The sequence below is a fragment of the Trichechus manatus genome, unplaced genomic scaffold (genome assembly GCF_000243295.1).
Source record: "Trichechus manatus latirostris isolate Lorelei unplaced genomic scaffold, TriManLat1.0 scaffold00069, whole genome shotgun sequence".
NCBI classification, from domain to species: domain Eukaryota; kingdom Metazoa; phylum Chordata; class Mammalia; order Sirenia; family Trichechidae; genus Trichechus; species Trichechus manatus.
Window position 1 is genome coordinate 2738552 of NW_004444005.1, and position 15750 is coordinate 2754301.

Below are 15750 nucleotides of genomic sequence, written 5' to 3' on the forward strand. Positions count from 1 at the left end.
CCCGGAGACATCTCACATCCTGGATCCCTTCCAAAGCAGTTCCAGCTCACAGCTAGACACCAAGAATCCACATGAGTTTTGGGGAAGGCATATGTTTCAATTTGCCTCGTTTATCCCCTTCTAGCGGATAACGTCCAGCCTCAAAGAGCGAGGGTAATTTGCCAGCTTCAGGGGCCTGTTCCCGGGGCCTCGGGGCAGGTACAATCACAGTGCGGGAGTTTCGGACGGATGCCTTCATAAGAATCCTAGAAGATGCAACCACTTGGGCCGTGTCAAGCGCCTGGCTCCCGCTTCCTTTTTTCTCTCCGTATCTGGAAACGATAGGAAATGCCAGTGAGTTTCGGGGGCAACAGGGTCAGAGGTGGCGGGTGGCTCACAAGAGCACGGCGCGAAGAGGGGGTGGAATAGACCATGCTGGGAATACCCAGCAGTCGAGTCCCCGTGCTTTGCCCGTGGGCGCCCCTTTATTCTAGTTTCTAGAGTTATGAAAAAAACAAACCCGTTGCCATCGAGTCGATTCCGACTCAGCGACTCTACAGGACACAGTAGAACTGCCCCATAGGGTTTTCAAGGAGCCGAGCTCTTAACATGGCACCACCAGGGCTCCTCTAGAGTTATAGGAGCCTAAAAGTTCAGTGTCCAAGTTTGGAGCTCTCTTATTTTGTTCAACAAAGGCTTAAAACTGAAGGGGCTTCTTTTTACAACACCAAAGAGTTGCAGACTCTGATTCCTTTTGTCCCCATCAGCGCCCCGTAACTCTTGTTTTTCCCCAGCTCCTGCGTCACGCGTCCTCTCTGGGAGCCGCCTCTACCTGGCTCCTTCTGATTGGCTTAGACGCGCCCCGAACCCTTCCTGATTGGAAGCTTCGACTGGGAGTCAGACGTTCTTCCTTTCGTAAGTTAGGTTGAACCTGAGGCGCGGGGAAGAATTGGGGAAACTGGAATTTCCCGCGGAGCTGACGGCGCTTGCTCTACCCCTACTCGTTTTAATTCCACGCGCTCCAAAATATCCGCCATGGAGAAATCTTGGTAATGACCCATTCCCCATAAGCATCCCAGAAACACGTGTGATCTCTGCCCTAATTCCTCCCCTCCCTGCCTCCGGGGAAGAATTCTGGGTAACTGATTTCTCTGGTTCCCCCAGAGGATTCTGGGTAACTAGCCATTTCCATCACCTCCCTCTCCCCCCGCCCCAGTTGTGGGTAACTGGCCATTCTTGCTTTTCCCCCCAAAGAATACAGAGTAGCTATATTGCAGAAGATTCTGGGAATCTGACTTAATCTTGTTCTCCTTACTTCCCAACTCCCCACCCCCAATCCTGGGAAACACTTTAGCCCCCTTTACCTGACCTCCCCCCCTCCAATTTCTGCTCCCTTTACCTGATGGTTCAGGACTGAACCAAGCAACTGAAGCCTGAAGGGAGGTGAAAAGGAAGTCAAGGATTGAGTTAGATAATGGGGTGATGGGGTTACAGAGGGCCTAGAGGAGGAGGGAAAGGGACAGTGGCACTCCCACCTCCACCCACTGCTCATCCCCTTCCTGCCTGTTTATCCCCTGCTTGGCAGCCTCACCCCTCTGCCTGCCTTACCTCCCTTTTCCCACACAACCTAGAAGACATAAGTACCAATAGCTGGGCCTACCCTGACTCAGCTACCTCTTTCCCCTTGCAGGTCATGATGTCCATTCTATACCCACTGGTGCTGTGCTTTGCCTGCTGCAGGTTGGGTCAGGCATCTAAAGGTGCTGTGGCAGGGAAGGGTGTGACCCAGGTCTAATTACTGCCATCATCATCATGAACTTTGAGGGTCTGGACCCTGGACTCGCAGAGTATGCCCCGGCCATGCATTCTGGCCTGGACTCTGTTCTGGATGCCCACCTGAACCCAAGTCTGCTGCAGAATGTGGAGCTGGACCCAGAGGGAGTGGCCTTGGAGGCTCTTCCCGTCCAGGAGTCAGTGCACATAATGGAAGGTGTCTACTCTGAATTGCACAGTGTGGTGGCTGAAGTGGGCGTGCCTGTCTCCGTCTCCCACTTTGACTTGCACGAGGAGATGCTGTGGGTGGGGAGCCACGGGGTAAGAACTATACCCCTTTATGAACTGAAATGTTGGAGGTCTTTTGTCTGGTTTTAGCCCAAGGACAGCTGCTTTGCAAGGAGTCAGAAGTGAGTTGAGGTGATGAGAAGTTAGCTGGGTCTCTTAAGTCAAGGCAAGAGAAGGAGGTAGGGGGAGCAAGGGGGAGTCAGGATACAGGGATGAATTGCATAGCCGTTCTTTTTCAGGAGGCATCCCACTTTTACCACAATTTGCCCATCCCATGTTTTGATTAATCTTGATAACTACCTGTCAGTCAGTTCTGTAGCCATCCAAATCCAATCTCTAATGCCCTGCCTCTGTTTCGTGTTTTTATAATGATAGAACGTTTAACTCATGTTTCTGCATATCTTACATGGGCTATTTTGTCTTCTCTGGCTGATTGTAATTTCTCTGAGAGAAGTTATCAATGTCTTTTTTTTTTTTAACTGTGTATTTGTATTGTCAATATGCTATGGAGCCCAAAGGTTTTGTAAGAAGTAACATGCTATCTGTTGTTTACTAATTTACCTTCCACAGGATGTGAATTGTTTTTCCATTAGAAGGTATGCATTTTTTTTTGTGATTCATTCAGTTCAGTAGGCAGCGCCTACTGCTATGCTAGGCACAGGGACTAGAGCTGAATTAAACATAATCTGTTCCCTCAAGGAGTTTACAGGAAAGTGAGGGAAAAAAAGACATAAATACATAATTTCACGGTACTAAATGTCATTGTGGAAATATGTGCTGGATGCTGGAGAACATAGAAGAGAGAGAGAGCTTCCAAAGGAAAGTGACACTGTACTGAGTCTGGAAAGATGAGCAGGAGTCAGGTGAAGAAAAGGAGGAAAGGCTGTCTTGGCAAAAGCAACAGGATAAACAAAGATTCCCAGGTATTACACAGCATGGTGAATAGAGTACAGAAACTACAAGCAGTTAGGTTTTGCTGGGCTGGAAGCTGAAGCTAAAGAGGTAGACATTTGTTCATTCAGCCAGTGGTGTTTTTTTTTTTTTTTTTTTTTTAATTGTACTTCAGGTGAAGGGTTACAGAACAAATAGTTTCTCATGAAACAGAAGTACACATGTTGTTTTATGACACTGGTTAACAACCCGAGAACATATCAACCCTCTAACTTCTCAACCTTTTTTTTTTTTTGGTGAAAATACACATAGCCAAAGATACACCATTTCAAAAATTTCTACATGCACAGTTCAGTGACGTTGACTACGCTCTTCCAATCGAGCTGTTATTCACACTTAAGATGAAGGCTTACAGAACAAAATAGTTTCTCATTTAACAGTTACTACAAGTGTTGCCCTGTGATAATGGTTAACAATCTCACAACTCATCAACAGTATCCTTACTCAACCTTGGGTTCCCTATCACCAGCTTCCTTGTCCCCTTCTGCTTTCTGGCCCTTGTCACTGGACTCCTGTACCTCGTTAGTCTCATTTGGTTTTACGGGGCTGTCCACTCCCAGGCTCATTCAGCCAGTGTTTTATGAGCATTTACTAGGTGCCAGACCTTGTTCTAGGGTCTGAGTTTGAAATAAGCAGTAAAAAAAGACAACAAAAATACGTAAAGGAGTTGAGGGTGGGAAATGTTGCTGTTTTAGATAGTTGGTTAGGGAAGTTCTCTCTGATAAAGTCACATTTGAGTAGAGACCTGGATGCAGGCCAGGATGTCCATTTTAGGCCCATCAGAAGGGAAAGAGGGAGCTATGCAGATACCTGGGGGAAGAATATTCTGGAGAACCTCATATGCTATGTTGGGAGCTTGGACTTGATCCTTTAGGCTGTTGAAGGGTTTTTGCCTGGAATGACAAGGTCTGGTTTGCGTCCTAGGTGGAGTGCTGAGGTAGCAGTATAGCATTTGATTTAAGAGGGAGGGGGCAAGGCTAGATGGAGTAAGATCAATTTGTAGGCTATTATAGTAGTTGACATAAAATATGATGAAGGCCTGAATGAAGCCCAGTAGAAATGAATACACAAGAATAGATTTGGGAAATGTTAAGGGAAGGACTTAAGTTGACTACCAGATACTTGACTTAGTCAACTGGGTACATCCTGCTACTATAGGGAATATAGTAAGAAGAATTGAAATAGGGAAAGATGGTGAATTTAGGATGTAATGAGTTTGAGGTTCTTAGGGGATATCTAAGGAGAGATATTTAGCAGATATTTGGATGCATAAATGAAGCTTAGGCAGTGGCCTGTGCTAGGGAAGGAAATCAGGAATCATCAGCTTTAAGATGGATGTTATCCATTAAAAACTGCCTCCTTTGCCATGAGACCAGAAGAACTGGATGGTACCTGGCTACCATTACTGAACATTTTGATCAAAGATTCTATACAGTAATCCTGATCAAAAGGGGGAAAATGCAGAACAGAGTTTCAAATTTTCATGGAATCCAGACCTTCTGGAGCCACGGAGGCTTGATGAACCCCCGAAACTATTGCCCTGAGATAATCTTTAAACCTTAAACCAAAGTATCCTCTGAAGTATTCTTAAAACTAGACAATAGTTTAGCTTAACTAATAAAGAATGTCTGCCTTGAACATGATGCTCTTTTAAGATCTATCTATATGGGATCAGATTTACAACAGCAACTCGAAAGATTACATGCGAACCTTAGACGGCAGTGAGTGTATGTAAATGGGGGAAAACAACTCAGAAAAGGAGGGTGAGAATGGTTGCACAACGTGAAGAATGTAATCAATGTCACTGAAAGGTAGAAACGTGAATTGGTGTATGCTTTTGCTGTGTGTATTCTCAATAACAACAAAAAATAAATTAAAAAAAAAAAAAAGTGTTAAAACCATGACAGTGGATGAGATTACCTAGGAAGACAAGTAGAGTAAGAAGATAGTGGGCTGGGAACAGCCATGTGGGAGGACTAGTCAGAAGGAGGTGAGCACATAAGGAGAAAGTATGATCTAAGCAACAGGAGAGGATGATGTCATAGAAACCAAGGGAGGAACGAGTTTTCCAGCCTGTGACCCACAGTACATATTTCCCAGACAGCTGGTAGAGATTAAGACTTGACTGTGGAACATAAGAAAGCCCCCTGGCCAGTGGAGGATTGGACCCATATCCCTGACCTTTTGAGCATTGTTCTAACCAACTGAGCTGTTACTTAACCAACAAAGTCATTGTGAGGATAAAGTGAGGTAGAGTTTACAAAAGCACTTTGCAAGACTTTAAACAAAAGTCAGGTAGTACTTATTATCAATGTCTTTATCCCTAAGACTGACTTGTTAGCTTTATGCCTCAGTTTCTGCTAGCTAGAAATGCCAGACAATGGAAAAAAGGCTGAGCAGTGCCCAGTCCCTGCTCTGTATCTGTGATGGCCCTACTTCTCTACTTAGTGGGTGTTCTTGTCATCTTTTTATCCCAAGCAGGGCCATGCCACTTCATTTTTTGGCCCAGCCTTGGAGCGCTACTCGTCCTTTCAGGTCAATGGCAGTGATGACATCCGGCAGATCCAGAGCCTGGAGAATGGTATCCTTTTTCTCACCAAGAACAACCTCAAGTATATGGCCCGTGGGGGCCTCATTATATTTGATTACCTGTAAGTGGCTTCTCAGCCCTAGACTGGGAAAGAAGGTCCCTTATAGAGTGAGGCTAAGGGTTGACAGCTCTCAAAGCCCTGGCCCTTAGCCTTTCCTTTCCCCCGCAGGCTGGATGAGAGCGAGGATATGCACAGTCTCCTGCTGACTGACAGTAGCACCCTGCTCATTGGTGGGCTACAGAACCACATATTGGAGATTGACCTTAACACTGTCCAGGAGACTCAGAAGGTAGAAGGCAGGGGTAGAAAAGAACTGTGCAGGGCTTGGGGTTATTGGGGGAGGTGGGGTGTACCTGAGTTGAGAAGGTGCCTGAGATGTGAGTGTTACCTTTCTGTACCTTTGGTCTGTGGGAGGAGTCATTCTTCTGACACTGGTTTCTCATGCTTCCCTCCCCAGTATGCAGTCGAGACACCTGGAGTCACCATCATGAGACAGACAAATCGTTTCTTCTTCTGTGGCCATACATCTGGCAAGGTGGCCAAGTTCCATTTTTCCTCCCACCACAGGACTCTGTTTCACCAGAAATCTCATTGGCCTTTGCCTTTCCCTCAGCTCTGAGATTGTAGTTGGATTGGAGATGAGGATTGAATTCACTTCCTACAGTCATGTTAAACTGGGAGGTTATCTTGCAGCCTGAAATTTTCTATCATAACTAGGTACCTTAGAGGCAGAAAGGTGAACTAGTTCTCTTTGAGGTCCCTTCCAACTCTTGGCTTCTCTTTTTGCTTTTTCTGTGCTCTAACTGCCCATATTCTAGAGCCTGAGTTTCCTTGGTAGGGGTCTCACAGGATGAGGTAGGTGGCAGCTACTGTACTTGATAACTGAGTTGGCAATAACAGTTACCTCTTCTTCAGGTTTCCCTGCGAGACCTCCGCACTTTTAAGGTGGAGCATGAATTTGATGCCTTCTCAGGGAGTCTGTCAGATTTTGACGTGCATGGCAACCTTTTGGCTGCCTGTGGCTTTTCCAGCCGCCTCACTGGCTTGGCCTGCGACCGTTTCCTCAAAGTGTATGATCTGCGTATGATGCGTGCCATCACACCACTTCAAGTACATGTGGATCCTACCTTCTTACGCTTCATCCCTACCTATACTTCTCGTCTTGCTATCATCTCCCAGTCAGGTATGAAGGGGATGTAGATGAGGTAGGAGGGGTTGATGAGCAAAGGGAAACTAGATACTACCAGAAGTGTTGGGGGAAAGTAACCTTTCAGTGGGGTCCCAGGGTCTCATTTAGGTTTGTTCAGAGATTAGGGCGTTATTTTCTCCTTGGGTGTGAAGAACAGAGAAGACGATAAAGGTGGGGTAGGCAAAACAACTCTAGACTTTCTCTTCGCTGGGTAGCAGACCTCCCTGTGGTTTATAGGAAAGCATCAGATGTCATTGTCTCTATCACTCAGCGTGAATTTGGGGCCTATCTTGCAGATAGGAAGGGCATAAAAGGATGGTTGTCTTTTTACCTTCCAGGGCTCAGTGGGCTTCCTTCTCTCTCCTAGGGCAGTGCCAGTTCTGTGAGCCCACAGGCCTGGCCAACCCAGCAGACATTTTCCATGTGAATCCTGTGGGGCCTCTGCTGATGACGTTTGATGTGTCAGCCAGCAAGCAGGCCCTGGCGTTTGGGGATTCTGAGGGCTGTGTGCACCTCTGGACTGATTCCCCTGAGCCTTCCTTCAACCCCTACTCCCGTGAGACTGAATTTGCTTTGCCCTGTCTCGTGGACTCACTGCCTCCTCTGGACTGGAGCCAGGACCTGCTGCCTCTTTCGCTCATCCCTGTCCCACTCACCACTGACACACTGCTCTCTGACTGGCCTGCTGCCAACTCTGCTCCAGCTCCCAGGTTGTGCCCCACATCTGGGCCAAAAAGAGGAAGGGGAGAGGGCTGAGATTCTAGGATTCTCTGATAGCCCCTTATCTGATTTTTGTCTACCTTCAGTATTTTCCTTTTTTCTGGATCCTTGGGGATTGGGGACTGGATGGGTGGATACCACAACCCTTCAAGCCTTAGAACTATGTTGCATTATAGGCGAGCACCACCTGTGGACGCAGAGATTCTGCGCACCATGAAGAAGGTGGGCTTCATTGGCTATGCCCCCAACCCCCGCACCAGGCTGCGCAATCAGGTATGTTCAGAGGAGACGGGGTCAACCCCTACCCCAGCCCACTGGGGTTTCTCCTGTCTTTTTCCTTTACTCCTTTAGTTTTCAGTCAGTCAGTAAAGGCTTTTGAGGGCCTACTGAATTGAAGGTATAATGCTAGGTCCTAGAGAAGATTCAGAGACACAGAAGATAGAACCGTTGCTCGTAAGAAGTTTACTATATGGTTGGTGAAGATAAGGCATCTATATCATAAAATATTGATTTATGTTCTATCACTAAATGCTGAAAGGAATGTTATAGGCATTCAATGCCAGAGCTGTTTGTAGGGAGACTGATATTTTGGGCTGGAATGATCAGGGAAGGCATAATGAAAGAGGTGGATATTGAACTGGAGAGGCTGGATATAGGTAATAGATAGTAATGGGAGAATACTCAAGGTGATAGAAGAGTGTTAGTAAAGGTCTCAAGAGGCATAAATGCAAAACGTGTTTCTGAGGGGGAGTATGAGTATACTAGCCAAGGTGGAGTACTGTTAGTATTGGGATGTAGTGAGAGATGAAGGTTAGAAAGGGCTAGATTGTGAAGCCTTGAATACCACAGTGTGTAATGGAAAAAGTGATGCACTGACAATGGCATTCTGGGAAGGTTAGTTTGGTAGTGGTGTGCTGGACACAGTGAATGTAGGGGGCCAGTGTGGAGGTCATCGCAGTTGTCCAGCTGTAGTGTGATGAAGTAGAGTGTTGGCAGTGGGAATAAAAAGGAAGCAGTGGATGCTGAAAACACTGTGAAAATAGAAGGTTCAGGACTTGTTGGCTCTTTCAGTGTTAGGATAAAAGTGGGGGAAAGCCAACGATGATTAAGACATCCAACAAGGTTACCTTTTTTAAAAAACCCTAGATTCCTTACCGACTCAAGGAGCTGGACAGTGAATTTGACAGCTTCAGCCAGGTCACTGAGTCACCGATAGGGCGAGAAGAGGAGCCACATCTCCACATGGTCTCTAAGAAATACCGCAAGGTGCTGGGGGACACCAAGACAGGGGCCCTGTGGTATGTGGGAAAAGGTGCTTGGGGAAGGGGATCATATGAGAAAGGTTGAAGGGCTCAGTTAGTCAAGAGGCTCCCAGCTACTACCCTGGATTAGGAGGGAGGTTCTGGGGAAGGTCTTATGGCTACTGGGAAGATTTGGGGGACTTTGAGGATATCCTCACTCCTGCTTGGACTGTTTCTACCTCAGGTGACTATCAAATACTCCAAGCTAGGGCTGGAAGACTTTGATTTCAAACACTACAATAAGACCCTGTTTGCTGGATTAGAGCCCCACATTCCTAATGCCTACTGTAACTGCATGATCCAGGTAAGGGTGTGGTACTCCTAAGACTTGAACATGTCTACTGCCTTTCTTCTTCCCTGTGGCCCCACAGTGTCTACTCTTTTTCTCAACCAGCCCGCTTTACCATGGCTGCCAGTACCATTCTTCCTTCCCCTACAACCTCACTTCTCTGTGAGCTCCACTTCTCCAGTGGACTCCTGCTTTGTATTCTCTACCAGCTCTCTTAATCTCCCATCTTTCCTCCTCCCCATCCCAGTTTCCTGAACCAGCTCTCCTGCTCTTCTTTCCAGGTGCTGTATTTCCTGGAGCCTGTTCGCTGTCTAATCCAGAACCACCTTTGCCAAAAGGAGTTCTGCCTGGCATGTGAGCTGGGCTTCCTCTTCCATATGTTGGATCTCTCCCGTGGTGACCCTTGCCAGGTCAGTGCCTGGAGATCAGGGATATTTAAAATGGAAGGAGAAGGGAGGCAGACAGTCGGCAGGGATATTGCTGTGGATGTGGCTACAAGAGAGAAAGTAACTCCTTCCCACCAACTTCCTGGATTCCAGGGCAGTAATTTTCTTCGGGCATTCCGCACCATCCCTGAGGCCTCGGCCCTTGGTCTGATCCTGGCGGACTCGGATGAGGCTTCGGGCAAGGGCAGCCTGGCCAGGCTCATTCAGAGGTGGAATCGTTTCATTCTCACTCAACTACATCAGGACCTGCAGGAGCTGGAAGCTCCCCAGGCTTATCGCGGTGCTGGAGGCAGGTATGGAATCGGGACAGTAGTAGTTAAAGTCACCACGATAAGGCCCTCTCTGATTTAAAGGGTCTCCTTACTCCCTCCGTGTGCCTATATCACCCTCCTCACCCTTAGCAGCTTTTGTTCATCGGGGGACTCTGTCATTGGGCAGTTGTTCAGCTGTGAGATGGAGAACTGCAGCCTCTGTCGTTGTGGCAGTGAGACCGTGCGAGCCTCCTCCACCCTGCTCTTCACGCTCTCCTACCCTGAGGGTAGCAACGGTGGTATACCCTGCAGCTGGGTTGGGAAGGCTCCTGTAACATCAGGGAGAGGGTGTTGGGGGGACTAACTGTGGGTAGAGGGGAGTACCTTGAATGAAGCATTGGTTTCCTCTCAGATAAAACTGGGAAGAACTATGACTTTGCCCAGGTACTAAAGCGAAGCATCTGCCTGGAGCAGAATACACAGGCCTGGTGTGACAACTGCGAAAAGTATCAGCCCACGGTGAGTGGACTGTTGCATTGGACAGGAGCTCTGCCAGGCTGGGGACTCAGCCATGGTTTTATCTGGGGCTGGCTGTGTCAGCAGTGCCATCCAGGCATCTGTGGGGAGTGGGAGGAGCCCCAGTGTGAGGATGCAGACCCACATTTCACTGTTCCTGTTCAGGTTTCTTTCCCTGCAGGCTCCCTGCCATTCCTTGTTTGTTTTGTTCACTCAGATTCAGACCCGCAATATCCGCCATCTGCCAGATATTCTTGTCATCAATTGTGAGGTGAACAGCTCAAAAGAGGCTGACTTCTGGAGGATGCAGGCTGAGGTGAGGACTGGGGCTGGAAACAGGGCTTTTGGGAATAGGTTTAGTTTTCTATCCCCTCTGATCTCCATATATGATTATGTTCCTGAGGAATCAGATGTTCTCCCCTTTGTGTTCAGTTTGCCTTCAAGATGGCAATAAAGAAGCATGGTGGAGAAATCTCCAAGAACAAGGAATTTGCTTTGGCTGATTGGTAGGTGCTGTCTTGGGAGTTGTCAAAGGATTGAACTAGCCAGTGGCTCCTCTTGTCACTGGCTAGATCTCTTCACAACCAATTTCCAATTCTTCTGTCCTGTAGGAAGGAGCTAGGGAGTCCAGAGGGCATACTGATATGTTCCTCCATTGAGGAGTTGAAGAATGTCTGGCTTCCTTTCTCCATTCGCGTGAAGATGACCAAGAACAAAGGGCTGGATGTTTGCAATTGGACTGATGGGGATGAGGTGCAGGTTGTTGAAAAACTGGGAAGAAAAGGGGGAGTAAGGGAGAAAAAGTAGAGACAGAAGATGAAGCAGGGCAGGGGACTTTGTAGAGGGAAAGGGGAGGGAGTAAGGCCTAGTATTTACCAGTTGAGGGGTCTTCTAGAGCGACTCAGGTCAATGTTTGAAGTCATAGATGAGCTAGGATGGAGATAACCCACCCTAGTCCCTCAGCTCCTATGTCCCCAGTTCCCTGTCCTCTATCCCCATTCCCCTTCCTTCCTCATCCTTAAACTTAGCTTAGCAGCCTGGGTACCCCCCTCACAGTGGGGCGCAGCCAGGGCAGAGGAGGAGCACGGTGTCTGTGTGTATGACCTGATGGCTACTGTGGTGCACATCCTGGACTCACGCACAGGAGGCAGCCTGGTGGCTCACATCAAAGTTGGAGAGACCTACCACCAGCGCAAGGAAGTAAGTGAGGGGTACAGGGTGGGGACACTCCTGGTGATGGCCACAGTGGAGTCCCAGGTCTGTCCCTGCCTTGAGTCTGAACCAGAGCAGTAGAGCCATCGCTCTGGGATCAGTCTCTCTCTTTGCCTCCACAGGGCGTTACTCACCAGCAGTGGTATCTCTTCAATGACTTCCTTATCGAACCTATTGATAAGGTTAGTTGCAACACATTCCATTCGTTCTTCCATCTTCCATTTTTCTAGCATCCTTACCCTCAGAGCTCTAGGGAATGCCAGGCAGATTCAGGAGGGAGAAATGTGTCCCCAGGAATAAAGCGTTAGCAGAGCTAAAAATAGCACCTAAGTCCTTTCCTCTCTCTGATTTGGGAAAAAGGAAAAAAGGAGTATATAGATAAGCCATAAGTGTTTTTTTCTCTTCTTTAGCATGAAGCTGTGCAGTTTGACATGAATTGGAAAGTACCTGCTATCCTTTATTATGTTAAAAGGAATCTCAATTCCAAGTACAACCTGAACAGTAAGTGGTACAGAGCAGCCCAGGGGTGTGGGCAGTTTAGATTGGTCTTTGGGAAGAGATCTGGGAAATAGCTTGTTAGGATTAGTATTGGTAACTAGTGTTAGTATCTCCAGGGATATTACACATTAAAGAGATTCTAAAAATTCTAAACTAAATAGATTCCTGCTTATCAGGCCTTAACTTTAGAAGCTAGAGATCCTGAGAGCAACATGGGAAAGGGGGGATGGGGGATAAGGGGGATGGAACAACTCACTGAAGTCTCGTCAGAATGGCTAAGTTTATAACTTTGAGTCTAACCATTCCAAGCTTTCTTATCACCAAGTGAAGATTTCATCTTTCTTTGGTACCTTTTTGGTGCCTTCAAACCATAAAGTTTCTCTGTGAATTTATTTTTCTGGATATTCCAAGCTAAGGCCCCCAGTGAAAATTTTACTCTTTCCTGTTTTTTTTCTTAGCCTATTTCTTGATAATTTTCTGATTTGATATGTCTGCCTGCTCCATTCATCAGTCATCATCTTGTTACTTACATGCTTTGATTATTGAGGGATCACAGTGTACACCCAGAGTCTCTGGCCAGTCAACCTGGGCTTCCCTCCCCTGGTTACTTCCCTATCCCCAGGCAACTGTTCTCTGCCTTTCCTCTTTTAGTCAAGAACCCTATTGAGGCAAGTGTCCTGTTGGCTGAAGCCTCACTGGCACGGAAACAGCGGAAAACACATACTACCTTCATTCCGCTGATGTTGAATGAGATGCCACAGGTTGGGGACCTGGTGGGCCTGGATGCTGAGTTTGTCACCCTTAATGAGGTAAACAAGACCAGAAGAATGGGGCATTGGAGCAGAGCATGGAGGATATTAGTAGTTGCAGGCACTTCTTTGATTTCCTTATTAACTCTTCTCACATAGGAGGAAGCAGAGTTGCGCAGTGATGGCACCAAGTCTACCATTAAACCAAGCCAGATGTCAGTAGCAAGGATTACCTGTGTTCGGGGCCAAGGACCCAATGAGGGTATCCCCTTCATTGACGACTATATCTCTACACAGGAGCAGGTATTAGGATATAGGGTGCGAGGCAGACCTTGTGCTTTTGTCAAGTGGTCTAGAACCCAGGGGGAGACGGGTAGGGGAAGATTCTGCACCTCACTTCCCAGGTGACTTGTCCTTTTCTTTATCCCTAGGTGGTAGATTACTTGACTCAATACTCAGGGATAAAGCCAGGAGACCTTGATGCCAAGATCTCCTCCAAGCACCTCACGACTCTCAAGTCTACCTACTTAAAGCTCCGTTTTCTGATAGACATTGGAGTCAAGTTTGTGGGTCATGGTCTACAGAAGGACTTCCGGGTCATCAACCTCATGGTTAGGGCAGAGCTCTTTTTTTTTTTCTTTAATTGTTGTAGTTTAAGTGAAACTTTACATTCCAAGTTAGTCTCATACAAAAATTTATACTTACATTGTTACGTGGCCCCAGTTGCTCTCCCTGTATGGTGACAGCACGCTCCTCCTTTCCATCCCTGATTTCCCATGTCCATTCAGCCAGATCCTAACCCTCTCTGCTTTCTCATCTCACCTCCAGACAGGAGCTTCCCATTTAGTCTCATGTATCTACTTGAGCTAAGCAGCACACTCTTCACAAGTATCATTTTATGTCCCACAGTCCAGTCCAATCTTTGTCTGAAGAGTTGGCCTCGGGAATTGTTTTAGTTCTGGGTTGACAGTCCGGGGGCCATGCTTTCTGGGGCTCCTCCAGTCTCAGTCAGACCATTAAGTCTGATCTTTTTACTAGAATTTGAGTTTTGCATCCCACCTTTCTCCTGCTCCATCGGGGACTCTGTTGTGTTTCCTATCAGGGTGGTCATTGGTGGTAGCCAGGCACTATCTATTTCTTCTGATCTCAGGCCGATGAAGTCAGGCAGAGCTGTTTTAAGAGTCTTTGAGGGTGGGCCCCTCAGGGTGTAGAATTGTGCTTTTGGAGAACAAGAAATTATGGATCCCCTGCCCTCAGCCTCCCGCTCTTTTATTTTTGCCAGGTGCCCAAGGACCAAGTCCTTGACACTGTTTACCTGTTCCATATGCCCCGAAAACGAATGATTTCCCTGCGATTTCTTGCTTGGTACTTTCTGGGTGAGTTCTACCTTGTAAAGCCCCTGTGATGCTCATAAAGAGCAGGAAGACATGTTGGGGGGCCAAGGTGGAATAGGGAGTATCCAGAGTTAATGGTGAGAGTTAACGGTGCAGAGGTGTTTGACGCTTTCCCTTAAGGGCAGTCAGATTTTTTATTATTTTCTGGGAGTGGGGATAGAGGGACAGGTTCCTACCTCCCTTTGCTAGGTCCCAAACTCTTCCACCTCTACTTCCCGCTAGACCTGAAGATTCAAGGAGAGACCCATGACAGTATTGAGGATGCCCGCACAGCCCTTCAGCTGTACCGAAAGTATCTGGAGCTAAGCAAGAATGGCACTGAGCCTGAGTCCTTCCACAAAGTGCTCAAGGGTCTTTATGAGAAGGGCCGAAAGATGGACTGGAAAGTGCCCGAGCCTGAGGGCCAGACAAGTCCCAAGAGTAAGCCTTGGGATGGGACAGGGGAAACTGGACTGGGTAGGTTTGATTTCATATGTGGGGATTATGCCCACCACAATAATGATGATGATGGTGATACCATCCCTACCTTGTATCTGTAAAGCATTTAACAGTTTACAAAGTGCTTAATCCTGCCAGCAATCAGTGAAATAGATTTTATTATTGAAACTCTCCATAGGTCTTACAACCACCAGGTCCATACCCTCTTTTCTCTTTGCATTTTGCCTCATAAGAAACATCCCAGGTACTTTTTCTTCATATACCTTAAGGGTCATGCTTCTGGTTTTGTCTTTGACAGATGCAGCTGTCTTCTCCTCAGTGCTGGCACTCTGACCCACCTTCTGTCAACAAACTACTCCCTCTCCCTCCAGTGCTCTGTGGCCTCAGAGCTGGGAGATGGTTTCCCAGGTTGGCTATACGCTGTCCACTTCCAGACATAGACCTGATTCACTGGGTCTACAGTTGGTGCTATAAAAAGAACTGGAATGCAGCAGAGTTGTTGTAAAGGATTGAAAAGCCTTCTTTATCCTTTGCAAGACAGTGGACCAGAAACAGAGTCTAGAACTGACCCAGAGGGAAAGTAATTGTTATCTTAATAAATATCCTGTGTAATTAATATCCAAATTAAGAAGATCCTGAAACCAAAACCCTTGGTTCCCAGCTGGCTGGGGACTGAAGTCCTGGACAGTGACGGAGGATACAGCAGTAGCTCAGGACTTTGCTCAAGTCTCTGTTTGAGGGATATCTGGAGGACCCAGCATGTAGAGTCTTAGTGGCTCAAGCAAACCAGTGTTACCAACAGTACCATTGCCAAAAGGGCCTTTGGGTCTTGGACAAAGCTTGGCTGCTGGCTTCCTGCTGACAGCTGAGAAGCATCTGTCTTCCATCCACTTCTCCTGTCCCAAGTTTTGTTTTCTTACGATTTTTAAAATTTTGTTTTAAACTGCATGTTTTATAAAATAAAAACAAAAATATTATTGGCTATCATTTATCCAATTAGAGAACTGCTAGTGTGTGGTTCTCTGACCAGCCTTCCTCTGTTGTTTTCTTTGTGTTAGCTCCCTATTACAACCGGAAAAACGAAGGTTGTGTTCAGACTCTCACCTTAAAATGAAGGTAAAGCTCTGGAGTACAAAGTTAAGGATAGTGGAGAAATATAATTACT

The 15750-nt window shown here is 47.0% G+C and overlaps 1 protein-coding gene across 2 annotated transcripts; it reads left to right on the plus strand.

Annotated features, from left to right (window-relative positions):
• The first annotated feature begins 838 nt into the window (after positions 1 to 838).
• Positions 839 to 15578, plus strand: PAN2 (poly(A) specific ribonuclease subunit PAN2). Of its 2 annotated transcripts, none has more exons than XM_004379922.2 (26): positions 839 to 1028; positions 1670 to 2073; positions 5473 to 5642; positions 5751 to 5871; positions 6040 to 6117; positions 6498 to 6765; positions 7139 to 7481; positions 7668 to 7764; positions 8638 to 8757; positions 8977 to 9096; positions 9363 to 9491; positions 9621 to 9820; positions 9929 to 10065; positions 10191 to 10297; positions 10512 to 10610; positions 10727 to 10800; positions 10906 to 11053; positions 11351 to 11494; positions 11629 to 11688; positions 11917 to 12007; positions 12656 to 12813; positions 12913 to 13056; positions 13185 to 13364; positions 14036 to 14129; positions 14370 to 14567; positions 14884 to 15578. In XM_004379922.2, the coding sequence occupies exons 2-26, from the start codon at positions 1792 to 1794 to the stop codon at positions 14916 to 14918; spliced, it is 3597 nt and encodes a 1198-aa protein (XP_004379979.1). In that variant the 5' UTR covers positions 839 to 1028; positions 1670 to 1791; the 3' UTR covers positions 14919 to 15578. The 2 variants fall into 2 exon arrangements, with proteins under 2 accessions (XP_004379979.1, XP_023590327.1); XM_023734559.1 differs by having other exon boundaries at positions 912 to 1028; positions 10906 to 11047; positions 14884 to 14954.
• Positions 15579 to 15750: the final 172 nt, after the last annotated feature.